This window comes from Falco punctatus, assembly GCF_963210335.1.
Source record: "Falco punctatus genome assembly, chromosome: 11".
Lineage (NCBI taxonomy): Eukaryota > Metazoa > Chordata > Aves > Falconiformes > Falconidae > Falco > Falco punctatus.
Window position 1 is genome coordinate 30,625,772 of NC_137591.1, and position 27,939 is coordinate 30,653,710.

The window sequence follows — 27,939 nt, forward strand, 5'->3', positions numbered from 1 at the left end:
CCCTGCTTTTGTCTCAGCTCTGCTTGAGCACAGAATTCCAGTGGGGAAACTGCCTTGGACTGGCTTGGGCTCAAGCAAGACTGTCCTCTTAGTGGTTGCATTTGCATCCTGAAAGCAGAAGGCTGGAGGTACGGGGGCAGGTAAGAGAAACTGATTCCACTTATCTTTCATTGGGAATTAAGTCCTTGTAACAGGTTCTTTTGCTTTTGTGGGAGCCTGAGAATTGTGGCTGCTGCCAGAGTGTTGTTTTGCTCTGGGCATGGGCCCGAGGAGCTGTTTTAGGAGCGTCCTCCGAAGGCTCGCTTCTGTACAGCTCACTGAAGTGTCTTGCTTGACTTCTGTCCCTAAGCTGTAGCAATGCTTCATGGTGCGGAGAACAAGTCAGGAGACCAGGCTGCCCCCAGGAACCACTGATCCCTTGCCTGGCTGTAAGAGAGCACCGCTGACGTGCTTTGCGCTCTGCTTTTGGGGTGCGCGGGGGCGAGGAAGGCTTCCCTTCTCAAGAGCCTGAGTCAGTCTCAAAATGGTTTGAGCCACTTAACGTTTGCTGCCCAGCTGGCATGCTGCCAGGGTGCTGCGGGCCGGTCACGCCGCTTAGGTAGCACGGGTGGGTTCTGTAGGGCGGTTGCTGGAGGACGAGCAGGGTCTGCAAGCTGGTTCGTTGTCCTTCCGTGCAGCCATGAGAAGCAGTGGGATGGAGATGGCCTGCACCGGCTGGAGCCCGGCGTGTCGCAGGGCAGGCGGGGGATGGGGGAGTTTGCTCTGGGGAAGCGCAGAGCGCCTGATATTGAGCTGAATCAGCAATTTGTTTTGTGGCGTTCTATGCTCCTTACAGGGGTGAAGCAGGAAAAAGAGAGCCCTTTCTAATTTTTACATTCTTTCTTGCCAGTAACCCCTTTCAGGCAGTGATGTTGCGGTAATGCTTTTGGGATCCTTCCAGGATGAAAGCAGTTGACATATGGAGTACGTGGCAGTGCTGCGATGGAGAAGGGTGTGCTGAAGGGCTGCGGAGGGAGGAGGAGTGTTTTTCAGCCAAGTGCTGCAGTGAAGAGCTGGCCCAAAACATCGCGAGGGCTCTTGCCTGTAAGAGACAAGATAGGACGTGTTAGGGGCAGCACCAGCCTGAGCACTTGATAAATTTTGATTTAAGGCATTAAAGTCCTGTATCTCCTCTAAGCTGGTGGAGTCAGGACTGGAGTAGAAGCAGGGGGGGGCTTTCCCGTTTAATCAGGGCAGGATGAAGATGAGGTGCTCTCCCCACTCTTGCCCTTGGGGTTTTAAGCATGAGTTGGCAGCACTGCGTGTGACGGCGGGCACCGCGGGCTGCCTCTGGACAGAAGCGGGCACTTGTGGTTGCAGGGGCAGACCCACACCCGCTTCAGGCATGCCTGTCCCGGGAGGTGAGCGAAGTGACAGGGCAGGGACGGCAGCCAGCTTGTCCTTTCCACGGTGGGACCGGCAGCCGCAGGCACCTCGGTGCTGCCGGAGCCAGGAGGACCCGAGCGTGGGTGAGGGGGGCTGGCAGGCGGCAGGGGGGTCGCTCTGGTCCTGGCCCTGGCGCTGCGCAGCACAGACGCTTGCCTCGCTTCTTGCTGGCGGATTTTTCCTGTAAGAGCGAAAGGTTCGGAAGAGCAGTGCTTCCTGGAGTACTTTCAATTGTCTGAATAGTTTTCCTTTCTCTTGCCCTCCTGCCCTGGGTGTTGTTTTTGTTTCTGTATTTGGTTGACTCCCCTCCCCTTTTAGATAATTTTTCTTTTTGCCCTTTGTGGTGTTGTATCTATCCTAAACGCTTTGGAAAATAACCGGTTTGTTGTTAGCAGCAGGAGCGGTGGCCATGGCCTCAGCAAGCACGTCTTGTTTTGCATGTTTTCATGCAGAGCTTGTTGCTGTGCTCTTAGCGTGTGCTAGAGAGGGGCCCCGGGGGCTCGGTGCGGCCTCGGTGCCAAATGAGGTCATTGATGCTTTTGCGGAGGAGCCGGAGCCAACATGAAGTCATTGCCCAAGAGCCTGGGGAGGGGGTTGTGAAAGAACCCAGAGGTCTCCTGCATCCCAGGTCAGCCCTTGGGCTGCTCCCATTTTCCTCCCCCCGGTGCTGGCCCACCGGCACTGGCAAGACCGCGGGGAGGTCGCTGGTGCTAAACGCAGCCGGTCTGTAGTTACTGCGGTGGCAGCGAGTACACGGGCAGGCAGAGCCCTACCAGCGTTAGCCACATCTCTGAAAAAGTCCCCCATGGCAGGCAGGTCCTGGGCGGGCTGCCAGCCTTTCCCAGTAGCCGTTTCCCGAGCTGTTGTGGCTGTGGTCCGTGAGCTCACTCCCATGAGGGGTGTGAGCAAACCCAACGTGGAGCCGTGTCCCGGGCATCTCAACCCACGGCACACGGGACACCTCGCGTGCTGCCTACTCAGCCCCAGGATGGCTCTGAGGTCCGGCCGCCAGCAGTGGTGGGATGTGCGGACCCCCTCCCTGCTTTAGCAAAGTTGGAAAATACAAATTCTCTCTGCCTTGCTGGGAGGTTTGCAGAGACCTGCTTGTGCTGAGCGTGCTTATTAACGTGAGCCTTCGCTCCCCAGGTGCCAGGGACAGTCTGCATTGAGGTGGTGTGGACTTGGGACAGGAATAGTTGTCCCATACCAGCTGTACCATGCACGCTTATAAAATATACTTTTTAGGGATTAAAGATGCTGAATGAATGAAGGGACCAACTCCTGTGGAGACTTCTTCCTCATCACCTCTCTTGGCTGTGGTGTTTCCTGCATCAGTAACTTAAATAGCATAAAGCCGAGGTGAGTCTGAGCACAGACAGCACCTGGAGGGGCCTGAGGGCTTCAGGTGAAGGGAGAAAAAAGAGACCGGGAGAACTAGGAGGATTCCCCCAGGAAGGGGGTAAGGGAATGGTCAAACCCACTTTGTCTAAGTGAAGCCTGGGCCACCTGCCACCAGCCAGGCAAGGCAGTGGGCAGCAGCCGCTCCAGGCACAGGCGCGCCTGGGCATCGTGCTGTAGCCACCTCGGCTGGCTGCTGGGGACACCCCCTGAAGTTCAAGTCATGGGCTTCTGGGCATCCTGGTGAGGGCTGAGCCTGCTGCTTAAACAAGACGGTTCCCAGGGCTCTGGGAAAGCAGAGGTTTCAGCGTGTTGTTTCTAAAAGCGGTGTGTGCTCGGGTGCGCTGGTGGTGTCTGTCCATCCTCCTGCTTTATCCTGCAGCTACAGGACAGAAGGACGTTGGAGAGGACTGCGGGGCTCCTGTCTGATGTTGGCCGAAACAGGGCTCGTGTGCTGTGCCGGCAGCATGGGGCTTTCTGGGCAGGTGAGCGTGTGTAAGCTCCCTCTTTCTGGTTCCAGGGCAATGCATCTTTTTGTGCTGTGTCTCTTCGGCGTCTGGGGTCTAGCTGCCCCGGAGCACTACATCGTGGAAGACATCTGCACGGCGAAGCCACGCGACATCCCGGTGAATCCCATCTGTATCTATCGCAACCCTGAGAAGAAGCCCCAGGAGGGCGAGGGGCAAGAGCCAGGGAAGAGCAAGCTCCCGGAGGCCACCAACCCCCGGGTCTGGGAGCTGTCGAAGGCCAACTCGCGCTTTGCTGTTGTCTTCTACAAGTACCTGGCTGATTCCAAGGACAACGGGGAAAACATCTTCATGTCGCCCCTGAGCATTTCTACAGCTTTCGCCATGACCAAGCTCGGGGCTTGCGGTAGCACCCTGCAGCAGCTCATGGAGGTGGGTGCCGAGGGTCGGGAAGGCAGCGGAGGGGACAGCGGGTGACCCGTCCGGGTCGGGATGGCTCTGTGGCTTGGGAGGGGAGGCCTTCAGTTAAACAAGCCCCCGGGAAGGACATGCACAGGCTGCACTTGTCTCTGGATCTGGTTAGATCCCAGCTCTTTCCTCTGATTGCCTATTTGGATCCAGCATTCAGGGTGGATTTCCTGGGTTTGGGGGCTCAGCGTTCGCCTCTCCGGGAGCTGAGGGGAGGGAACGGGAACAGTTTGTTCCTCGCGGGCTGGGCCAGCACGTAGCTGAGCAGGTGGCTAAGCCTTTTCTTAAGCAAAAAGCAGGAAAAGCCGGGATACCAAATCCCATTGGGAGAGGCTGTTTTTCACATTCCGTTTCTCTCCCTTGGGACAAAATCAGACAGGTGGGACACCCCCCAGTCCAGCTGGCTTCCAGGGCTCTGCCACCCTCTGGGAACGCAGGAACATCAGTTACTGGTTGAGGGCCTCCTTGTAGTACGTGTAAGAGCAGTCTGAGCCAGGACTAGGACAGCAGACTGTCCCAGGCAGCCAGCCCGTGCGCGGGGACCGTGTCCCACCAGCCGTGGCTCCTGCGCTCGGAGCGGGGAGCCCTGGTCCCACTGGAGGGGTAATCCCGAGCGCTGGCTCTGCCGTGGGACCAGGTAACTCCCTGCCTGTCCAAGCACCTTTCTCAGTGTCAGCCCCACTTGCCTGCTCCGTGGGGTTTAGTCCTGCCCCTACCTTCCTCGCAGGTGGGACACTTTCTCCCTGCAACGAGGAGGTGTGAATCCAACTGCTCCTTTTGTCCCCACTGCCTGATCTGTCCTGGCAGATCTTGTCTCTGGAGTAAGTCCTGTTGGGGTTTCCTGTTGCATCTCCCAAATCCTCACTCAGGCCTTCCCCTCCGGGCAGCCCTTCCCGCTGGATGGGGACCCTTTTCTCACTGAGCCACCCAGGCTGCGGAGCTGCGCTCCTAATCCGCCCTTTTCCCTCCAAAAGCGCCAGGACCACCAACTTTGCCTGGTAGGAAACTGTGCCAGAGACCCTGGATGTTTGTGTGGAGCAACGTGCTGTGGGATTGTCTGTGCCATAAGGCCCTGAGGTTAGATAGCGGTAGGCAAAGTGTAACTGTCGTTGCAGCTGGGAGCAAATAAGACCAAACACGCTGTGCTGCAGAAATCAACCCTCAAAACGCTTGCTACGTATTCCCGTTCCCTGCAAAAATAGGTAAGGGGTGCCAGAATTACTCAATGGGCCATGAGAATTGCTCCTGGGAAGGAGCAGTCTTTTTGGCACTGTCCCTCACAGGAGGGTTTAGCACAAACCTTGTGAGTCCTTCTGGGAGCTGCTGTCGTGGTCGAACCCCGGCCGGCAGCTCAGCCCCACGCAGCCGCCCGCTCACCCCCCGCAGTGAGGTGGGGGAGAGGATCGGGAGGGTGAAAGTGGGAAAACTCATGGGCTGAGGTAGTTTGATAGCTTAAAGCAAAAGCCACACACGCAAGCAAAGCCAAGCCAGGAATTCACCCGTCACTCCCCATGGCAGGCAGGTCTGGCCACCCCCAGGACAGCAGGGATCCAGGACGGCTAACAGTCACTTGGGAAGACCAACACCATAACTCCAGGTGTCCCCCCCTTCTTTCTTCTTCCCCCAGTTTATATACCGAGCATGACGCCCCATGGTATGGAATATCTCTTTGGCTCAGGTCAGCCGTCCTGGCCGTGTCCCTCCCAGGTTCCCATGCCCCCCCCAGCCCTCTGGCTGGCAGGGCCTGAGAAACTGAGAAGTTCTTGACTTGGTATAAACATGACCCACAACAACTGAAAACATCGGTTGTCAACATTGTTCTCACGCCACATCCAAAACACAGCCCTGCACCAGCTACTAAGAAGAAAATTAACCCTGTCCCAGCTGGAGCCACGACACCTGCACTGACCTGGGAGCTGCTTCCAGGCCCCAGAGCTTCCATGGCCAGAGCAAAGCTCATCTCCTGCGAGGCTCTGGCCATGGGGCATAGGGGCTGTGAGCACCGTGCATGAGTGGTGCTAATTGTAGCAGCACCGGGGGAAGCCCCGTGGTTCGTGCACCCAGCTAGAATCTGTCCCCTGACACCCAAAAACCAAGCGTGAGCAGCTCGCCAAGTTCTTAGTCTTCTGCACAACCACCTAAAGGGTCTAGCGAAGTCATGCCCACCTGTGAGCCGGAGATCTGCAAAACCATGTGTCTTGCCCACAGCTGGGGCAGTGGAAGGGGGTGGGGAACAGAGGCAGGGAAAGAGGCAGATCCCGGCAGGCACCCCGCTGACAGCCCTAGGGCAGGGACTGTGGTGAGCAAGAGCTGAGTCCTCTCGGGTAAGACGGGCTTGAAGACAGAAGCTGGGACCTGTCAGAGGTGGCGTATGGAGAGCAAGGAAACCAGAGCTAGAAAGAGGAGCAGCCCCTCTGCGTGCCGTGGTTTGGGAGTCCCCAAACTAGGTCTTAGGCTGGTGACGTGTTGCTCTTACGTAGGTTTGGGTTCCCAAATAAACGCGGGGGGTGAAGCTCCGAGGGCCTGCAGATTTCTTGCCTCTGTGATTTAGGCTGCTGAGCAGAAAGCAAAGGCTGGATCACACTTGCCGTGGGCGCTGGGAGCTGTGGGAACGCAAGGGCCTGCTCATGGATTCCTCCTCACTGTTTGCTTCCTCCAGGTCTTTCAGTTTGACACCATTTCGGAAAAGACATCTGATCAGATCCACTTCTTCTTTGCCAAGCTGAACTGTCGCCTTTACAAGAAAGCCAACAAATCCTCAGAGCTGGTATCAGCCAACCGCCTCTTCGGGGAGAAGTCTTTGGTCTTTAATGAGACTTACCAGAACATCAGCGAAATAGTTTATGGAGCGAAACTCTGGCCCTTGAACTTCAAAGTGAGTTTGAAGTGCTCAGGATTTATCTTTTTTTGTTTGGTTTCGTGTCCACCCCCTCCACTCCGGTCCTCCTGCTTTTGCTCCGTCCCTATCTTTTGCCCGCAGGGAGTGCCCTGCTCTGGGGTGTGGGACGTCGGGGAAGGCAGGAGGGAATCTGGGATGCAGCTCCTCCTGTCCCAGCTTGCCTTAACCGCAGTCACTTCCCCACTCCTGACTGCTAAACGCTGCAGCACTACGCTGGGATCGGTGTCCTGTTAATCTGCCTGCTGCAGAAGGGATACAAACAAGTGTTTTAAACCCTGGACTTAACTTCTTTTGGTCTCATCCTTCAGGAGAAGCCAGAACTTTCCAGGAAGATCATTAATGAGTGGGTGGCTAATAAGACAGAGAGGCGTATTACAGAAGTGATCCCAGAAAAAGGTATTGATGATCTCACTGTCTTGGTCCTGGTGAACACCATTTACTTTAAGGTATGGCTAACAAAGCTGGGGGTGCTGCCCACTTCCCTAGGGGAAACACGGCACTCATATTTGTTTTCCCCTTCTCCCTTTTTAGGGGCACTGGAAATCGCAGTTCCCAGCTCCAAACACAAAACTGGATTCATTTCATAAAGCCAACGGTGAGACCTGCAAGGTCCCAGTGATGTACCAAGAGTCCAAATTCAATCACGTGTTCATCCCCCAGGACAAAGTCCAGGTGCTGGAGCTGCCTTACAAAGGGGATGATATCACGATGGTGCTGGTCCTGCCCAATCCTGGGACATCGCTGGTGGAGGTGGAGCGGGACCTGACATCGGAGAAGCTGCAGGACTGGATAGACTCCATGACAGAGGTCTCTCTCTTTGTCTACCTCCCTCGCTTCCGTGTCGAGGACAGCTTCAGTGTCAAAGAGAAGCTAAGAAAAATGGGGCTGGAAGATCTCTTCAGTCCAGAAAGTGCCAGACTCCCAGGTCAGATGTGGGGACAGGGTGGTGCGGGGTGGGGGTGGAGGGTAATCGTTCCTCCACAGGCACCAGGGCACTAAGTGTAGCAGCACATGAGGAACAAGAACACGAAGGTGTTGAGATGTTGCTGCAGTCAGTGATGCGCTCTGTGGTAAAGCCCATCATGGAACGCAGCCCAGCTCCGCGCTGAGGCTGTGGAGTTAAGCAGTCAGCTGCAGTTGGCGGAGGCTATTTTTGCTCTAGGGCAGACGTGCTTTCTGCTTGAACGCAGGCCATGAAGGATGGAAGGCTGTTCTCTCTTGAGCTGTTGTCTAAAAACCTAGTTAGAACCATCTTTATTTTGTATTTCAGGTATCATTGCAGAGGGCCGCACAGACCTCTACGTATCCGAGGCTTTCCACAAAGCCTTCCTCGAGGTAACCCTTGGTTTTGTCCCAGCGGCATCTTCCTCTTTGTTTTCAAAACCGTGAAGCGTTGAAGGAAAAAAAAATAGCTCTGAACCCACGATGTTGGCTTCCTTGGCCACCTGGGGCCTTGGGGGGAGCGGGGAGCTTGACACCCGCTGTCTGTGGAGGAGGAGGGCCAGCCCTCGGTGTAATGCCCGTATTTTAATCCCATCTCTTTTGTTTCGGTTGTTAGGTGAACGAAGAAGGCAGCGAGGCATCGGCTGCTACGGCTGTCACAGTCTCCGGCCGTTCCTTCCCCATGAACAGAATCATCTTCAACGCCAACAGGCCCTTCCTGCTTTTCATCCGGGAGGCCGCCCTCAACACCGTCATCTTCATGGGCAGAATAGCCGATCCTTGCTCCTAAAGGGGCTCTCAGGGCTTCGCTTCTCCCTCCTCCGCCCCCGCACGAGGGGTAGGGCATCGCCACGAAGCCCAGGCTGCTCCTGGGGTGGGTGGTCCTGCTGGCTGGTGCAAGCTGCAGGGGGGCTGCCTCCCGGTGGGCTGTGACCGCTCCTCCTCGCCGTGTTGGGTGAGGGGGCTCCGAGGGCACCTCACCTGCTGCACCCTCCTGCCTTCAAAGGGAAGCTGTATTTTTTTTTTTTTTTTTTTTTTTTTCCTGGCACCCAAACCCGAGTCCAAGGTTGCTGTCCCTCTTATTCCCAGCCCTCCTCCCTTTCAGGCCTCAAGCTGTAACTCTGCTCCCCTGGTTCATTAAAAACCTATAGATCTGTACCTAACGAGCTGATCTCTGAATGGGCAGTTTTCACTAAGTCACTTCCCAGACTTAAACTTTCTTTTTTCCACAAACGGGCCCTCCCCAGCGCTCGCCAGCCCCAGCGGGACAACCCCGCGCTGGAGGGCTCGGGGGGCAGCAGCCCAGTGGCTGGTGCTGGCTGGGCCAGGAATGCCGCCGTCTCCCCGTGCTGCGGGCAGTGGCGGAGCTGCCCGACGCCAGCGCCCTGCTTGCCAGCAGCCCCGGCGTGTCCGAGCACTGAGCCACGGCTCGGGGAAAGCCCTGCGCAGCCGAGGCTCCGAATCTGTCCCTTTGGGCAGAAAGATTTAACCTGGCCCTGTGCCAATAGCTGATGTGGTGGGGGTGGCGGTGAACCGTGGCTGTGCCCAGGTAAGGTGACCCAACCCCGTGTACCTGTAACTCGGTTGAAATTCTGTTCCTTCACCTGCAAGTTTACTCCTAGCGCTGAGGTGTCCTGGCCTGCCGCCGTGCCACACGTGTGCTCCCGCCTCTGGGCCACGCAAGGTGGCCGTCCTGCTGCAGGAGCTCTGATGGGGTTGTCCTCAAGACGCTGCAGAATGCCTGGTGAGCTTCTCCTCTAGGATTCCTGCATTTAGGGCAGCTGTTTAAAACAAGGGCAGCGACAGCAGGTTCCTGCCCCGTCAGCAGTACGTTGCGGGAGCGCTGCGTGCAGACAGCTGCTAGAACACCAGTAGATGGCATTGCCCAGCGTGCCATCTGCGCTGGATTTTGTAGAACCAGTGACACATCTGCCTTGGGAAGGGCTTCCCCCCAGCAGTGTGGCCACAGCAAGCCAAGCACCAAGGGGCTTCACTTCGATGCACCCAGCTGTGGCAGAGCTGCTGCAAAAAGGCGTCCAGTGGCTCCGTCTGTAGCCCTGCAAGCGGTCAGGGGGGTGGCAGGACCATCACTCCTGTGCCCCAGCAGGAAGGTCTCAGCCGCGGTGCGTGTGCCACCAGCAGCGCGTGGTCTGGCCATGGGAGTCACCTCCTGTGCTGTATCACGGGGTGATGGCATCGGTCCCCTACAGGCTGAAGGGACCCGTAAAGCACTTACCCCTTCGTGCTGACGTGCTCGCCTGGAGCGCTCCCTCGGAACGCAGCTGCGTGTAACGCAGGAGCCCTGGGAGAGAAGAGCGGGAGCACTTTGGAAATAGCTAAGAGTTCAGGAAGCTGCTCTTCCTCTCGCTGCCCTACTGTGGCTTTTCTTGCTGGATCCCGTCTTCTGCTGGCAGGATCTGCTCCCCATGCAGCTCCAGAAACATACCAGCTCCTCCTGCAAGCTTTGCCTTTGCCGTTGTGCTCCAGGCTGCGGAGGTGGAGGCTGGTGGAAGAGGAGGGCTGCTGTGGCCGGGCCTGGGTCTCCCTGGCGTGGCACCAGACCGAAATGCTTCCCCTGCCCTCGGCAGCTGGGAAAGCCTCTTGCTGCAACAGGAATTGGCCTGCAGTGAGAGCATAGTGCTTTCTCCACCTGGTGAGACCTAAAAAGGGCTGAGTCTACGTACTTAGTGAGACAAAGCTCATGGAAAGAGGACAGAAGTCATCTAAGACGCCAGGAAAAGCAGCCTGGCGCTTCCCAGCCTCTCCCACGTCACTAGACTTAGTGCAGCGCGGAGCTGCCTAAAGCAGGGACCAGGCTCTCGCACCCCGATGATCGCAGGTGGGCAGCAAAGAGAAAATTGTTGGATCCCAGCAGTCAGCTACATGACACAGACAAGGACCTGAGTATTAAACCATTTAATTCTCAAACCACTCACATGCATAATGTTCTTTTACACAGTGTTAAAAGAAAGAAGAAAATGCGATTTGTTTTTTTAATACAAACAGAATTTCAAGTATACATTTATAGAATTTTCAAAGATTCCTACCCAAGTTGCTAAGTTTTCATTCACATTGTTCTTAAAGCTGTCCAACGAGCGCACTTTTTGCTAAACTGCTTTCAATGCAATTGTACAGTCCCCTCTACCTTGGTTTTATTTCCCCCTTCCCCCACTCTGGTTCTCTTACCACCTTGCCTGTCCCTCCTCCAGCAGCACTGGCCACCCCTGTATGCCACTGGCCACGGGGCCACCAGCCCCTCCAGAGGGCTGCTGCCTGCCCGCCCCGCTGGAAGAGGAAGAGGAAAGCGATGACTGAGGACCAGCTTGGGACCAGCTTGTAAAATCATAGAACAGTCTGATATCCACAAGTTACAGCAGGCTTACACTTCAACCTACTGCAGACTAGTGTGAACACTGACTTTGTTTTTTTTCTTCTTGAAATAAGGACTGCGACCAAAAATAAAAAAAAAAATAAAAAAAAAAAGAAGAATTAGTACAGCAGGAAATCTTAACTGTGAAAGTAAGTCTTTGAGTGTTAGGACACCTGTCCTAAAAAGCATGACTTATAGGTCAACAGTTGAAGGTGACAGCACAACTTTTCTTCCAAATGGTTATTCTTCAAACCAGCTCAGAGCGGAATCAATGTGGGATGCACAAACTTGGATTTAAAAAAAAAAATAAAAATACTGAACTGACTAGGGCTCCATATCCATGTTATGGAAAAAAACCCACAACCCCAGTAACAACTTTGTTGTGGCTTTGCTCGTGGGACTTAGCTCAGCCCTGTGCAGGCAGACGGCCCATCTGCTGTGTTGCAACTGGGTGTAACTTCTGACCTATTATAAATGGGGTTTAAATATTCTTTACAGGCAAGGATGGGTTTTTCTTGACCGATTACAAAAAGTATTCTAACAGGCCGCTGCATGCCGGCCCTGTTAGTGCTACAGCACGGCTGAGCTGCAACCAGGTTTGCGGTTGCGGTGGGAACTCCTGTCTGTAGTGTGGGCAGGGGCAGCGCCAGGCCGGGAGGGCTGCGGGAGCGGGAGGTAGAGCTGCGGTAGTTTTTGGGCCGCCGATGGCAGCGAGGGTCTGGCAACATCGCTCCCTCCCGGGCTCTGGCTGACAAGAAGCTGCCTGCCTGTACGGCTGTGTCAAAAGCCAGCAACAGCCATACTCATCTTACGATTTAAAGTGCATTTCTTCAGTAAAGGGTTTTTCTTTTTTTCTTTTTCTTTTTTTCTTTTTTTCTTTTTTTTTTTTTTTTTTTTAAAAGAGGAACCTATTTAAAGTGCTGTTCTAGTTTGGAAAGGGACTCTTCTTTAGAAAAAAAATGGCACCTTTTCACATGAGAGATCTGCTCTCTGTATGTGTTTGTATATATATATAAATTTGCAGTCAGATCTGCTGACTAATGAACAACATATAAAAGTGTTTTGTATTTTATCTTATTGCTTTTTTTTTTTTTTTTTTTTAAATGCTGCCTGCTCCTTTGGAGGCAGGAGGGAGGTGGACTCTCCTCTTACCTTCCATCCCACTAATTTCCTGGCGCAGGGAGCTGAGCCGCAGCCTCGCAGCAGCCCTTGGCCCGCGGGACAGTTCACTATTCCGCAGAATACACGAAGTACCGAACGCACCCCGCACTGTCCCAACCCCAGGGCAAACCTGCGAGGGTCACAGCGAGAAACTGGCAGCAAAGAGGGACAACAGACCCCAGGCGGCTTCCCCCTGCTCCTGCCAGATGCCATTTTCATAGAGTCACTTTACAGAGCAGACCTGCATTTCTGAAACACAGAGGTAAGGAAAAGAAATCTCTTTTAAGTGAAAGCTTTGCTGATATAGAGTGTGTAGCGTGGTAACCTCAGCACTCTGAGAGAGAGAGGTAGTTACTGTCCTGTGAATCTTCTGCTGCTTAACGCAACTCAGTTTCTGGAGTGATTGCTAAAAAAAAAAAAAAAAAAAAAAAAAAAGGAAAAAAATCCTGTGCTCTTTCTTAAAAGTTATCCCAGTTAAATCTTTCTGTTGAAGACATACTTGACTATTCCCTCTAAGAGGCTTTTAGTTTTTTAGAAATTGATTGTCAGTTTAGTTCGTTACGAAATCAATTTTGATTAGCAAATTGCTACACAAAGCCGCTGACATTGTGAACTCCCGTCAAGATACTCTTCAGCTGCTCTGCAGGGAAGTGCTCAACCCTCGGTGCCCTGCTTGGGGTCAGCGCCCAGCTGAGCGGGGCTCTCCCTCACACCGCACAGCATTTCACACCGCACAGCATTTCGTGCTCCGAGCAGTTTTAAAGGAAACGTTACAAAGAGCTACCGGTGTCATATTCACAGTGTTGTACAGGAAAGGTGGGGGGTGACGCTGTGGAAAGGAGGGGGCAGAGGGCAGATTCAGAGACAAGCAGGGCACAGCTCACGGGATTCAGCTAGTGTTTAAGGGACCAGAGGCTCAGGGGCAGCCCCCGTTTGTTCCTTTCCCTTTTCAGCCAAACGCAGCGCTTCCATTTCTGTGAACTAACCTCGGATACAGTCTCCTCTCGTCCTGCGCTAACCCTCCGGTAAGCGTGGGGCACGAGGCGAGGGCTACGTTACCACAAGAACAGCCAGCCCCGTACTGCTCTCTTCCTCCCTGGGCTTCTGAAAGAGCTTGTTCAGAAAAGTCCCTGTTTTGCCACCAAGAAGGATCACGCTCGCAGCAATTTTACATACACAAACACAAAAGAAACATGCATTATTTGAATGACAAAACTCCCTTTTCACTTCAAAAATATTTCTCACAGTCACGTGCCCGGTGACAACGTGGCCCTGCAAGCTGTCACACATCAAGCTTCCTGCCTGGGCAAGCACTTTAGGGGAGCCAAAAGCCATTAGCCTTAAGCAAAGGGTATGCCAACATTCTGCTCTCCATCCCAAATTCACCCGCACTCCGCACGGGCTGTTTCCCCCAACAGCACAACCCTGGCTTGGGACACCTTCTAACATGTGAGAAAAGTACCTTTGTGCCCCCTGCGACATCGCCATCGGGGAGCCTGCTGGCCCTCGGCCTGTAAACACACCCACCGACGGCAGCCCGTGCAAACACGCGTCCCCGTGTCTGTACGGGGCAAGCTTAGGCCTGATTCACCTTGACTCTGGCATGAGTGCAGCCACTCAAAAGCCCCCTGCGGGCAGGGGACAGCCGCAGGGGTGACGGGGCTTCACGCCTCTTGCCAAAATCAAAGGTGTCAGTGGGAGCATCGCACTGCTCACCTCCTCTTAGGGTAACTCCCAGCTGCCGGCCTCCGCCATGAAGCGGCACCTTCCTCCTCCCCGCCAGCCCTCACCTCTTCCAGCCAGGAGCTGTGTTCGGTTACCAACTTACATGCGATGAAGTATTAGATAAAAGCTTCACAGTAATCCACAGAGTTTCCTTAGACACGTAAACCCTAAGAAAGTAACATCCCAGGAGTGCAAGCTCCCGTATCAGACCAATGCCCTAGACACGTAGATGAACAAACAGACCCCGGACAAACCTCTCGGTCTCAAGAAACAGCTTTTAAACCTGACCAAGTGGGGAACCACTGAAGCAACATCATCAGGTTAAAACCCATTTTCCAAGAAGTTTCTCAGCCATAGTTTTGTAATTCCTGCCCCTGCCCCAGACTGAGTAATTTGAATTGCATTTTTCTCTTTTATGCTGCTATTTTTGTGTTATTTTACAACCAGCAGTAAAACTAACCAGTCTAGTTTGTTTTTTCATTTCTAATTTGTTTGACAGTTTCACAGCCAATGGTATTGGGTCTGACTGCAAAGGTAACGGGAAGGTTTAAATAAATGAGCTTCACTGCAATATAAACATAATGAAGACATTTAACCATAGATCTGGGGGGGAGGGGGTTAAGTACATTGGCAAAAACTAAATAAAGCTGGAGGCTTAACATAACTGACAGTCTGCAAAACATTAATGCACTGGTTTTTTTTTAAAGTACTGCCTTAGATAACTGCAGTAAAATAATAAATCAGAATATGTCAGATTAAATAAGGAACTTACACAGCAGTATTTAAAAGATACCTGAATATGTTTCAAAAGCTTAACTGATACGAACTAGGAAGCCCATTGAAGCTGCCCATTTTTACATGATAATACTAAAAAAAAAAGGTAACAAAAATACAGCTTGGCATAGTCTAATGGAAACGGGAACCTGGAGGCTGCACTCACGTATGGGGAGCAGCTGGACTTCTCCGTAGACTGTGGCAGAGAAGATACTATTGCATGGGTTCATCATTGACAAATGAAAATATCGCAACTGGAAATGCACTGGCAGGATACAACTCTCTACCCCTTGTTTTGCGTTATGCCGTGGGGCAGTATTTCATAGTCCAGGGGAGGAATGGAGGGTGGGAGGGAGGCCTCTGGGTCCCAGCCTTGCCTCCCCCCTCAAAGCAGGACTAACGTCCAGCAGGGCGCTCAGGGTCTTTCCCCAGCAAGTCTGGCATATTTCCCAGGATGGAGACTTCACAGCCTCTCTGGACAAACCTGTTCCAATACTGTTTGGCTACAGTCTGAAAAAAAAATCTTGTAATACCTAACCTGAATCTCCCTTGTATAAGCTTCTGCCTACTGCTGCTCCTCCTTCCACCGTGTGCCTCTGAAGAGCTTGGCTCTGTCTTCTCTGCACCCTCCCCTTGGCTGCTGAGTTTCAATAGAAGTGACGTGGGTGAAGGAGAGAGTACTGAAACAAAAGCCAACTTCAGTCTTCAACAGCTTAAATACCTGACAGAAAACCTAACATTCAGAAAATGGCACTTAGAAATCTGTACTGCCCACCTGCCACCCTTCAGCTCCTTCCAGTGGAGCTTCTGAACTCTGCGCAGCAAATTTACCTCCGCTAGGGACTGATTCATCTTCCTTCGGTACCATTTGCGGATCCAGGATGGAAGACACCGGTGATGCTCAGCTCTAATGTTTCTGAACAGGGTACAGGTGTCTTTGCACACCCGTTGCCCAAGGCAGCAGGGTTTCCTGTGCGCTCCCAGACACGTGCACGTTCTAACACTGGCATTTCCCTGCCCGCAGCACCCACAACGCACTAGACACACACACATGCATCTTCCCAACGACACTTCGCTGTTGTTTCACCTATTCTACCCACCACCTCCAGCTGGTTTCCAGTGCCAACAGCCCCAGCCAGCGCTGCAAACAGATGAGCACTCTTCATATTCCAGGTGTCTCCCTCCTCCCTGCTAAGCCAACCTCCTTTCCTTGCTATTGCTGTTTGCACGTTGCAGATCTCTTCCCTGCTACAACAAATGGCTCAGGCTAAGGAAGAACCAGATGGCGTGTCCCTGGCTATCTAAAAAAACTCTGGCTAACGTAGGCAAACTATCTGCGTGGCTGGAGTGCTGCTGTTTTCAATCACTGTGAGGGCTGAATCCTTTACAGCGCTCAGCAGCACGCAGGGAAAGGGCCTCTTCCCATTTACAGACTGCAACGACTCTGCGGCTGCAGGGAGCTTTGCCACCACTTCTAAGGTGGGAAAATCAAACCAGCTTTGTAAGGTGTGATGTGGATCACATGCTACATGATGTAAGCAGGTCACCGTCACCAGATTAGAATTAACACTATTTTTCTTAATCAAAAGAAGTATTTTGTGGATTATTCTGCTGCTGGAATATAACAGGTTTCCTAGCAAGAATTACCCTAGACCCTACACGCAGTTTTGTTCTAGCAGATGTGACAGCTTCCCTCTAGCAAAGGTGTCCCTTGCTGACACACAGCAGGTCTTGAGCTCTCTGTCCCCAGGGCTAAAAGGCCTGGGCTCTAGCTGGGGCACAACCCCCACCTCGCTCTGCCTCCCTTCCTGCACCACATGCTCGGCTCGCCCCACTGACGCTGCGTGCAGCAGTAAGGGATGAGCTGGGGGAGCTCGTGCAGGGCTCTGGTACAGCACAGCCCTGGGGCTCTGCAGCAGCACCGCGCACGGAGCTTAAGGTGAAATGTATCCCCTTCCTCTCCCGACACTCACTGCCAGCTCACCAGAAAACTACTAACCCACAAACTTTACCAGCACAGCTCAGACCACTTTTTAGGAACACTTCCCCATCCCGTTGGTCCCAGCAGGTGTCCGTTCACCAGGGGATCTCTGGCACGGGGCTCCCAGCACCCCCCAGCGTCACCCATACACCCTCCCAGCTGCCTAACGTGATGCTGCACAACTCCCCCTCCACCCCACCGATGGCACTGACATACCTGGTGTGGTTCTCAATGGAAACCCGGAATAAGAACACAGGGTTCAATTGCTACGACTTTTCCTTGCCCAGATTCTGAAATGGCCCATCTGACCCTGCAGAAAAACAAGGAACTGAATACATAACAGCCAAAGCCCCCAGCCTGCTCCACCACCCTGCCGAACGCAGGTTTAACTCCTCATTCACAAAAGCTTTTGACAAGTTCAACTTTTTGGTTCTGAAGGTGCACAGCTGCCCTCCTAAACCCCCCCCACGGGCTCCCATCAGACAGCCTCAATGCCGACCGCGTTCCTGAGGCTGAAGGCAGCAGAGCCTGTTGTTCACTCCTGAAGCAGAGAGCTGAGGCACTCATGCAATGGGAAACGATGGGGAAAATCTTTGAAGAAAATCCCATCTGCACCTCTAACCTCAAAGACTCCTGCAAGCAGACACCAGTGCCCAGCGACTCGAGTCACACCGCGACAGAGACTGGCTCTCCACCGAGACCCTTCCTCATTCCTCCCAGTCTCTACGGCAGCACAAAAACTGTGTTAACAACATCACCTCCTACAGCCACAGCTTTTAAACCTTCTGTGATCTGCAAAGTTCTACTCGATGGTTATTATAGAAACTGTTCTTAGATCACAAACTGATACCAGATAAGAATTTAACTGAACTGAACATAAAAATAATGGGAGGGAGGGGGGAGCTAAGATTTTTCAACATTTCCATTAAAAGAATTAAAGCTTTTCAACAAAAAGAAGCATTTTTGGTCCATGTCCCAAAGCCATCGGAATGATTACAGGGAAAGAGAGCTAGCAGCATGCATTCACAACCCCCTCACCCAAAGCTCCAGCTTATGTATCATCACCAACTAGACACCGAGGAGTCACTGGATGCAGCATACTGACACTTAATAATCAACTTGGGAAATTTTTGGTGGAGAAAAAAAAAAGTTATTAAAAGTTCTTTGAATAAAAATGACAAAGTCCACATACAGATCACTGTCTCACTCAAATAACTCTTTTCAGCCAGCACTTGGTCTAAGGTACCTCTCTCCTCCTGAGCCTGCTCTCCCTTCTTTTGCCTGGTTCATCACAGCAACCGCTATTTGACACAGCAGCCAGACAGGATCTGCTGCTGCTCTCAGACCAGTTTCTCCTGTCAGCCACCCTGAGAAGCACCTTTGCACTGAGGTTGCTTACAGGATGCCTCGATCAAAAGGAATTTGATGTGATGGGTGATGTTCCTACACGCTACTACAGCATGCAGCACAGAAGGGGTCTTGTACTCAACCCACAGTATCTGGTGACTACAATTAGAAGTAGATTAGCTTACAGTCTTTTTATATTTGCCAGATCTAGTAGCTAAAAATTGTACTGCGTGTGGCTGGCAGAGTGCTTGATGCACCATGAGCTGGGAGTATGCACTAATCCTGCTGGGGAGTATTAAATGAATTTACTTGATCAACAAAAGTAGGTGAACCATCACTGTGCTCAATGTAAGGGATGCAGGGAAACCTTCCGCAAAAAGAGACTCTATCCTGCGGGCTGAGCAGAAGAACAAGAGGAAGCAGAGCCGCTGCCAAGCCTGTGGGGGATTGTTAGAAGTGAATCTGTTCTCAGATTCCTGAGAATTCCTTGGAAAGGCAATTGCTCCCAGCACAGAAGAATCAGTAAGATCTTATCTTTGAACTCATCTTTTCTGCCCATTGGTGACAGTAGAACATGCATCTCCACAGAAGTCACTAAAACAAACCCCAGTCACCTCTAGACATCAGTAAATAGCAACAGCTGGTTTTCTAAACTGTAAATTAGACACTAAATACATCAGTAGCTGTTTTTGTGGCTTCCTCTCTCTTAGCTCCCAGTTGTGCCAGACTACAGTCCCATCTGCTGTTTTCTCCCTTTCTATTTCTAGGCTTGCCAGAACATGCTTGTTTTCCTACAAAACCGTTAAGTTTCATGAAAAACACCACAATCTCCAAGCTTTCCTTAGAAGGCCCTGAACCCCGCCTCAAGGGTTGCTTTAACCGCTCTGACAGCACCCACGAGCCAAAGCCCAGGAGCTCCTGGTCTGATGGCAGCTGGACTTCATCTCAGCAAACCCCTCGCAGCTCCAGCCTTTATTAGATACCACAGCAAGAAACAGCAAGCCAAAGGGGACGCGGGCAGGCGCAGTGCCAGCACTGAGCAGCCTGTCCCATGTTTTCTATGTGTGTTTACAAAAATTCATCCAAACCCTGCATTTATAAGGAAGGGGCCAGGTAGAGGACCGTACGGAATCACTTTAGATCCCTGTTACAGCATACACAGCAAACCCACACCTAAGCTCCTGCCTCATTGTCCCTTGCAGGGGATTTCTTTGAGGCATTCTAGTAGGCAAGTCCTAGTGCTTCCTTAAAGTACCCCAATTCAAAGAGGCAGGGCAGAACTGCCAGGTTTTGTGACCAGCAGGCACAGCGAGATGGCAGAGACTCCAAAGTGATTCTGCTGGAGAAGTCCAGCAGCAGAAACACTGCTGAGACGTGTTTTTAATGTGCTTACTGAAACCATCAACTGACCAGCTCCCTGCAGGGTCGTTTGACGAGGTGGTACCGAGATGCCCTGAGCTGAACACAGCACACCTCAATCCAGACCTGTGAATGGAAGACACCAGAAGCAAACAGCACTACATGACATCACTCTTTTAGCTTAAACTACGCTTTAACCACACGCCTCATCTCCACCAGATGCCCCGCCATACTGCTCTTGCAGCAATTCCTCCCACACCAAGTTATACTGCATGAGAAAAATAACAACGGCGTTTTCAAACGGTAACCCACACTGCCTCCCCACCGTCAAACTCTACCCAGTAAATCCTTCTGAGGCTGCAAATCTCTAGGATTCAGCAGCACAAGTTCTTAAGTCTTATTCGTGGTTTTGTCAGCAAAGAGCTTTCAGAGCTCCCATCTATGAAGGTTCCTCCTATTTCCAAGACGCATAATTTCACAAGCTGTAATACTTTGGTTTACATCTGGATTAAAATATAAATTAAATAAGAATAATGCTAAATGAGTTTATACTGAAACACTTTATATATGTATACATATATATGTATATACAGGTATGTGTGTGTGCACTCCCTAATGACAGCTAGAGGAAGCAAAAGTCATTCTCCAAAGGCTTCTACTCTTCCAACTAGCGTGGTCAGCTTATCCATTGCAACAATTCCCTGTGCATAAAAGCTAATGAAGCACTGGAAGGTGGTGCTGGTGAACAGCTGGATCATACAGATGTTCAAGAACAGAAAGATAATAAATTATAAGAAGCAGTAGTAACTTGTTCACAGTTGGGATGAAGGTAATGTTATAGGAAACCTGAATTTTCTACAGTCACGAGGAATAAAAAGTCAAAGGTCACTGAAGATTACAGCTGGATATATGGTAGTTAATCCTAAAAGCAAAGACCAGATCTGACACAAAGAAGCGTTAGAAGCCACATGAAATTCCTCCCAGCAGACTCAACTCTGGTACCATCAGATTCAGCGGGAAGATTTCTGACACCTCTACCAGGACCAGAATTCCCCCTGGGGATGCTTTGATCACTGCCTCCATCTCAGTGACCGACATTTGCACAAGCATGAAGATTCCTTGAAGCCGACTCAATCCTATGTCCAAAAGAAAATGCTCCCAGCCCCTTCCTGAATCTGCTTCTCTTCTATCATTCCTAACATCACATTCAATCTCTCCTAGTCCCAGCCTCTGTGTTTTCCCATGTTTCGCAAAAGAAGGCCTTTCAGCAATAATACCAAGGCAGATGGAAATATTTTAGAGATGGCAGGACTCTTCAGATAATTTTTATAACCCGCCTGAGTGGGTTCCAGGTTAGGAATAACCTAAGTTTCTAGTAAGACTAACTGCAGCAAAACTTTGGTCTGCTGCATTTTATTTAAAAACAAGAAAACAACAAGCCTACTCCGAATCTACTCTATTCCAAAATGTTCTGGCGGATATTAGTTTCAAGCAGCAGCCAGTAGCGTTTGCATAGTTCTAGCTTTTATTTGGTTACAAATATATATATATGTGTACATACATACATACGTATGTATTTTATATTAAAATATCCTTTGAGTGACGATGATTAAAATTAAGATACTTAGCTCCTCTTTAGGACCTTCCACTGAAGACATCGAAGCTCTGAGCATGAATCTCACCCATGATAGGACTAATGCTCATCTCTGAGAATGTCACTATCACTGGAGGAGACCAGGCTGGCCGTCAGCCACAGCTCCATCGGAAGACCCCAGGTGTTCCAACTGCGGTCCTGGCTACAGGCTCAGCTCCCAGGGGAAACCTGGAGCCCAAACTTGGACAAAAATTAGAAGTCTCCTAAATTACAGCTCCTTGGCTTCTCCCATCCCCAAAATATTTCCGTTAGAGAAAGAACGGCATTCGATGTCACTGATCTCCAGAATCACCTGGATGCTGGTATGGCTGAATCGGCAGGCACGAATTGAAGAGGAGAATTTTATAAAGTTTAAATACTAAGTTGAAGGGCTGCTAATTTTCGTTAGTTTTAAAGGTGCATCGCTCTGTCTACCTCACACGCTACCTTCCACCCAAATAAAATGCACCTTTTCAGCTGTCCTTCTCTTTATACATTAGGTTCTACAGGAGATATGAAGTCAGCAGCAAATAAAAGCTGCTCTTGCAAATCCATCATTAAGGTTGAGTCACCCAAAGGCAGCAGCAGGACCCTGCTTGAAGCCCAGCCCGCTTAGAATCATTTACCAAAACAGGCATCACACTTTTAAGTGACACTACTACTGTGCAGAGGCATGGGACAGCCTGCCCTGGAACACAAAGTCACCTAGCTGTCACAAAACAAGAGCAGGACAAGCGAGGAGACCCGTTCTGTCAATTTATTTCAACCTTGATCTCGCAGAGGGCTGCAAGCCTGGCTCCGTGCCCTCCCCCCAGCCTGCCCCGCTATGCTTTTCAGCAAGATCCCAGCTTGTTCCAAATGCAGGTTCAGCTCTGAATCGCTGTCAGTTGGGAACAGTCAGTCACTACCAACATCAGCTGGATTTAAAACGGCAGCAGGGACACAAAGCACTTTCTATTCTGCGTGCCCTTCAGCCACCTGAACTTTTGAAAGTTAAATTCTACAGATCACAGCTTGAAAATATTGTAGAGAAGATGTAGGTAAGTCACAGGACTGAACCCGATGGCCGGACAACGCGGGGAGGCCAAGTGAGGGATTGCCCATCTGCAACAGCTGCTCTGACTCTTACCAGGCTGATAGCCCCGGATCTTATTACGTGGCTCTAAGTGTGTTCTCAGCCTCCTGTTATAAATTCACATTTCATAAAGCCTCCTTACTCATCCCTCTCTATCTAGCTGCTGGAAATAAGAAGTACGGTTTGCTTTCACATACTCCCATTGCAAGAGAGCAAAAAGACCTTCTGCTTTTTCCCTTTCCCAGCTTCACGTCAGTCATCCTCCTGAGAGGAAGAGGTTTAGCTTTTCCCGAAAGCAGCAGCACAGTATTAACACAATTCTTGTTATTTTCACAGCTATTCCCAGGGAACCTGGCAGCAGCAGAGAACGGCCACGGCAACCGTGCTGTGACTTGGCACCGGGGCTTTCTGCAGGCTCAAGGAGATAACCACAACACTTCACATTTGGAAGGTTTCTCTGCCACAGCAAAGAATTAAGAAATGTGTTCCACCTCCAAGAAAGAAAACTGCAGAAACAGAGTGTGTTCCCCCTCTTGCCCGAGGCAAGCAAACAAACGGGTTAGTAAGCCCTAACTCTGAAGCAGACAGAGAAGTTACGTACAGAGGTATTAAAATACAACAGAGTTCTCTTCACATCCTCCTTAAATCACAGTTGAACTCACAGTTTTGGCAGAGGGGAAAAAGCTGCAGCTAGACGTGGAAATGCAAAGCTCTGCCTCAACCCATCACAGAATCATTCGCACTTGGAAAGTTGGCATCTGATTCTCCACAGCTTCGGTGCAACCGTCAAGAGCTCCGGTTTGCCAATGGAGAGGCAACAAAAGATGGTACCGTTCTGTTACGGAAAGCCGCTCCAAGTGGCTACACCACTGCCGGAAAATTCACATGAGGTTTTTCCATACTGTATATGACCTCCAACCCCTTCTTCTCGAACCTTGGCCTTATTTGCACTGAGGAAGTCAACCACTGAAAGAAAAGTTTAATAAACTATTCCTTCTGAACTGGTTCCATCTTCTAGTGCGGATGGACCTAAACTGCTTTCAGCGCTGTTCAAGAAAACATTAGAGACACCATGATTCCCACACATACATACACATAAACATCCATTAAATGTACAGAAATAATATTAAAATGATTCCCACTACCATACCTTATACTGACTCTAGCTACAAGCTATAAACTTCACCTCAGCGAGGCCTGGGCAAGAATATTGGCTCTTTTGCATGCAATCAGAAATGATCATTTATACAGTGGCAACCTCTGCACCAAAAAAAAACAACCCGAAACAAAACAAAACAGAACATAAAAGAGGAAAAAACAAAATCCTTTCACAAGCTTTGTTTTCAGACTAGCCCAGTACAATATGAAGGACCAATGTCACGGTTTTCACCAGGCCAATTGAAAGTAGTGAATCAGCAAAACGGGACGCACTGCTGGCATCCCTGACTGTCAGGATGCTCCTCCGTTCACAGTATCAATACAGTAAACCAAAAACCTGCTCAAGAAACTCACAGCTATGCCGTATGAATAAAGGCATTTACCATTTTATGTCAGCCCTTCATCACTGCGTTTTGATGGATCGGTTGCCATCTGTTTCAGAAAAATGTTGCTTGTATAGCAGTTACTGCACCTTCACCCTTCTCTTCACAGCAAGCTTAGCAGGGAAACTTTCCCACTATATTTATATATAATATATGTATATAAATAATTTTATGTTTTTATAGTTCGGTAGTATTCTTTTAAAATTTCTATTTTAAAACACTTAAAAATCTTTTAAGCAACTAAAAGTAACTTTTGATGCTCTCTAGTGTGAACAGCATAGGATTTCAAAGTTTTTAACTTTTTTCTTTTTGATTTTTGGTAACTTCAAAAGCTATGACTAAAGCAGCATACTCTGCACATCTCCGCTCCTCCCCGCACCTCGATTGCAACGAAACCTACCTTAGCCACCCTCTTATCTCATCTTCTGTGACTGCTCTCTGGCAACCTTACTGTTTCGGTACAATCCTGCGTGACCTTCGACAGGAAACCCAATGGGGCTGGTCCCTCGGGTGGCCGCTTAGAAAATCATTCACTGTGTGACGATGCACTTGACAGGAGAGGAGGAAGAAGGGACAGAAGGAAAACAGAGGTGAAATATCAGTTTTCCTGTTTGAAATGGTCAATGAAATCGTACTTTGCAGGTGCCCAGCTCAGAACCTGTGAAGGTTCCTCTCTTAGGAGCACATCCCTGTTACACGTGATCCTGGCACCAAGCCCTTCTCTTCCCCACACACATGAAAAAAAACATTAGAGCCACATCTGCTCTTTGAGAGAGAGATGGGAGGAACAGTGAGACCCCACACTCATAAAAGTATATAAAGTGAGGCAAGACTACAAATTCTTCCCTCTTAAAGAGGCAGGAAAATGACCCCGAGTCCCAGTTTACAGGTGGGGAAAGTGAGGGCTGGAGATGCTTTCATGTGCCCAAAATTGTGCAGTTAAGACTGCGGGGCAAGTCTTTATTTTCACTCGGTAAGTCGCCTGCCTGCCAAGCCCGTGCTCTAACCGCTCACCCGGCTTTCTTTGCCAAAGCACGATGAAGCGTATTTCTTGCTCAATGTCTCCTTGTTCCTCCCATCACCTTAAGGATCAGAACTTCATCTTTCCTTATTGTACATGTTATACATCCTCAAGAGAACTCCTTCAAGCAAATGTCCTCTCCCAAACCCAATCTGCGCAACCTGTCCTTCATTTTCGCCCTCCATCATGAACAACTCGGCATCAGAACCAGAGAAAACTCTTAAAGTATTGCATATTTTTTAAAGACTTCTTCAAAAGATGTCAAGATATTTGCACTTTTCTACCTGTCCCATGCTTTTCCGTTTATGAAACACGTAAGCACGTGCAAACACCTACAATACACAACGCAGGCATGTCTCTCCGGGTTTGCTAAACTTGCTCTAAACATCAGAGCTGCTTAGAATACAAAAGTTTTAAGTCCATGCAAGGGGACAGAGTTGTGATTGCTCTAGGAACTGTTCACTTTTAAGTTTCCTGAACCTTTACAAGGAAATAAAGTAGGGTTTTCTTTTCTTTTTGCATTTCATTGATAAAAAAGTTATCAAACCAGTTTGTAGAAACACGTTTAAAAGCAACCACCCACGATTGCTCAGCTGGGATGGTAGTATTTCAGTATACCATATTGCTGTTATAAAAGATCAAGTGCGTGTCGAGGGGGGAGTAGGGGTGAAGGACGACTTTGGTAGCCAGCCTCTAACTCCGCAATTCAGCCAGTCCAGAAAAACTCCTAACGCTCGGCAACACCTGAAGCACAACAGTGCACCAGTCAGGGCGTCAAGAGTGCTCTGAACTCTACAGATCAGCAACAGCAAAGGACAACCTCCTTGGAACAACCCCTCCAACCCTTCTCCCAATGCATCAGTGTCTAATGCAAACCTCACAGCTGCTAAATTTCACTTTCAGTAGCCGAAGTGCTTCAAATTTTGCTGACCTCTAGAATACCGCTGTATAGCCGTGCCCGCTTGTAACAAGGGGCATTGAGGCCACACGTCTGGAACGGGCAAGCCAAAAGCCCTAAAATAATAGTTTAAGTAAAAACGTAAAGAGACACACCAAAAATAAGACAGGGATAAATACACTCGGGCAAGGCAGGTTCCACCAGGACAGTCTTTTTGTTTTCTTTAATGTGGCAACTACCTGGGCAAGGGAGAAAGGCAACGGCACCTTGCCCCTGCTCTCCCCTTGAGCTGGACCAGCAGATATGGCGAGGAGCAGCCCCGCACGCTAGGCTCGCTGCATCTGCATGGCTGACAGCCGGCACCGCCGGCAGGACCTAGCTGCTGGGCCAAAACGCTGTCGAGAAATACAAATGACTGCTCGTCCCAGATCACTATGGAACATTAAAAAAATTTAAAATCCTGTCGATCCCTGAATAAGAAGTTGATTGACACAGTTGTTTTGTTTTTCTCCAAGAGGAGGAGGAATAAGGGAGAAAAACTTTAAACACTCTACGTGTGTGTAGGGGGGTGTGTGTGAGAGAAAGAGAGAGAAAGAGAGAGAAATTTTTCTATTTTGGCAACATCTTGGGAGCTTCTTTCTGTCCAGTGGTGGCATTGCACTAATTACAGTACCAGCCTGCCAGGTTGGTGCTGACTCTTTAGAGCCAAAAATGGGAAGACGGTCCTTTCTCCCCAGACTCTGCAGCTGTGTTTCAATCTGGCCCTGTCGTGGACACAGATCCCTGTGCCGTCTCCCCCACAGCGACAGCCTCCTCCTGTGGAGGAGATTCCTCCTCTGCCTGCCCCCGAGATGTGACGGTGGTCTCAGGGGAGATGCTGTGAGGCCCCTCCAGAGGCATACAGCCAGGGTGGTTCTTGCGAAAGTGCTGGTTGAGGATGGCCTGGAAAGGGAAGCTTTTGCCACAGACGTGGCAATGAAAGGGCTTGTTGCCTGTGTGCTTGCGGATGTGGTACTCCAGCTGATCCTTGCGGGTGTACTTCTTCCCACACATGCGGCAGACAAAAGGTGTGATGCCCATGTGGAGACGCATGTGCCGGTCCAGGCTGCCTTTCTGGTTGAAGGACTTGGCGCAGTAAATACAAGTGAGCCGTGGGTTGTACCGGAACCAGCGCTCTGAAACCTCCTGCTCCCGGAGATATTCCACGTAACCGCTCACTCCAAGCATGGCCGATTCCTCCCCCTGCGAAGGAAACAACACAGATTTAAATAACAAGCAGCCTAACACAAACTGCAGGAAAGAAGATCAGGCCTCAGTCCAGCCAGTAAAGCACTGAAGCATGTGCCAAACCTCGAAATCAGCAGCACTAATATCTTCAACCTCAAGCACACATTTAAGTGCTTAACTGGAGCCTTGGGGCTGAAGACAAATGAGCAATCAATTAGAAACCTCTGCTATGGCAGCCCCTTCTGCCAAGTCATCTGCTAGATCTGGGGAAGAAATGACAGCCCTTGTCAGGAGGGCGCTTAGCCATGCATTGCATTGTGGATCAAACATGTCAATACATGTTACTTTTTTTAAAACTTGGGCCAGTTTGGTTAAAATACTGTATACCACGTTCTGGTTTACTTACTGAGGGTTAAAAAAAGAAGCCAGTTGATGAGCTTGCAGAAAAACGAAGGTGGAATAAACTACAAATCACACCTGAACCTCTTCAGGTGTGATTTTACACAGGTATTCATTCAGGTGTCAGTAAGGATTCATGTTACAACGAATCACGTTTGCCTAAACGGCTGTGTAACCCATCCCAGCCCCACGGCACTGCAGGTGAGGATCTGCAGCGCAGAGAACTAGCCTGCCTGGCCCGAGTCACACAGCAAGGACCAGCTGGCTCCTTGTTATTTTCTGAAGCCAGAAAGACAAACAGCCAAGGGTAACTCTGAACCGCAAGCTCCGTTTCTTGGGCTGACGCTTCTGGCTATCGTGTTCAGAGTGAGCACCAACAGGCAGTCTCCTGAATGCCTCCATGCTGGAGGATGCAGTATTTGCACTCCCACACCTTATGCTTCTTTCCAACAATGCCAAACGCGGACAACCAACCAGTGCAACAACAGGAGGGCCTCTCCTCTGGCAACCAGGGCTGTGCACGTGTCAGCAGCAGCATAACTCTGCCAGGTGCTGTTGAATTTGGCTGTACAAGCACTGGTAAGCTGCGCAGGACTAAAGGAGATGCACAAAGCTGTGGTATTTCTTTCCGCTCTACCACTGAGCAGGGATCACAAGCAGACTACTTATAGCATCAATATGGCAATACCAGAAGAGTGGAAGGTGATGGTACTTCCCCATGTATATGGAAGCCTCTGGTTTTACATTTTGAGGCCATCTCACAATGGAGAAATAATAGCAGCTTTTCTGTATGTGGAGCTAAAACTGCTTTGTATGTCGCATTTGCCCT

At 50.4% G+C, this 27,939-nt stretch overlaps 2 protein-coding genes across 10 annotated transcripts in view; one reads left to right on the forward strand and one right to left on the reverse strand.

Moving 5' to 3' along the window:
- SERPINC1 (serpin family C member 1) lies at positions 1–11,088 on the forward strand. Of its 5 annotated transcripts, none has more exons than XM_080407595.1 (8): positions 30–140; positions 2,671–2,784; positions 3,344–3,722; positions 6,418–6,633; positions 6,966–7,103; positions 7,189–7,582; positions 7,928–7,992; positions 8,216–11,088. In XM_080407595.1, the coding sequence occupies exons 2-8, from the start codon at positions 2,687–2,689 to the stop codon at positions 8,387–8,389; spliced, it is 1,464 nt and encodes a 487-aa protein (XP_080263721.1). In that variant the 5' UTR covers positions 30–140; positions 2,671–2,686; the 3' UTR covers positions 8,390–11,088. The 5 variants fall into 5 exon arrangements, with proteins under 5 accessions (XP_080263723.1, XP_080263721.1, XP_080263724.1 ...); XM_080407596.1 differs by lacking the exon at positions 30–140 and adding an exon at positions 1,090–1,508; XM_080407597.1 differs by lacking the exon at positions 2,671–2,784 and having other exon boundaries at positions 1–140.
- Positions 10,500–27,939, reverse strand: part of ZBTB37 (zinc finger and BTB domain containing 37) — a 25,308-nt gene continuing 7,868 nt past the window's right edge. For 4 of the 5 annotated variants that reach the window (XM_080407593.1, XM_080407592.1, XM_080407590.1 and 1 more), the window contains one exon: positions 10,500–26,726. In XM_080407593.1, coding sequence (XP_080263719.1) covers positions 26,238–26,726 — 489 coding nt within the window. In that variant the 3' untranslated portion in view covers positions 10,500–26,237. The remainder of the gene's footprint in view (positions 26,727–27,939) is intronic. The other variant, XM_080407594.1, reaches the window with a different exon arrangement.

Excerpts from the sequence above, each read along its gene's own strand:
- SERPINC1 (XM_080407595.1), top strand. The coding sequence starts at position 2,687 with ATGAATGAAGGGACCAACTCCTGTGGAGACTTCTTCCTCATCACCTCT. Across the intron at positions 7,583-7,927 it reads AGAAAGTGCCAGACTCCCAG|GTATCATTGCAGAGGGCCGC; the intron begins GTCAGATGTGGG and ends TTTGTATTTCAG. Across the intron at positions 7,993-8,215 it reads TCCACAAAGCCTTCCTCGAG|GTGAACGAAGAAGGCAGCGA; the intron begins GTAACCCTTGGT and ends TTCGGTTGTTAG.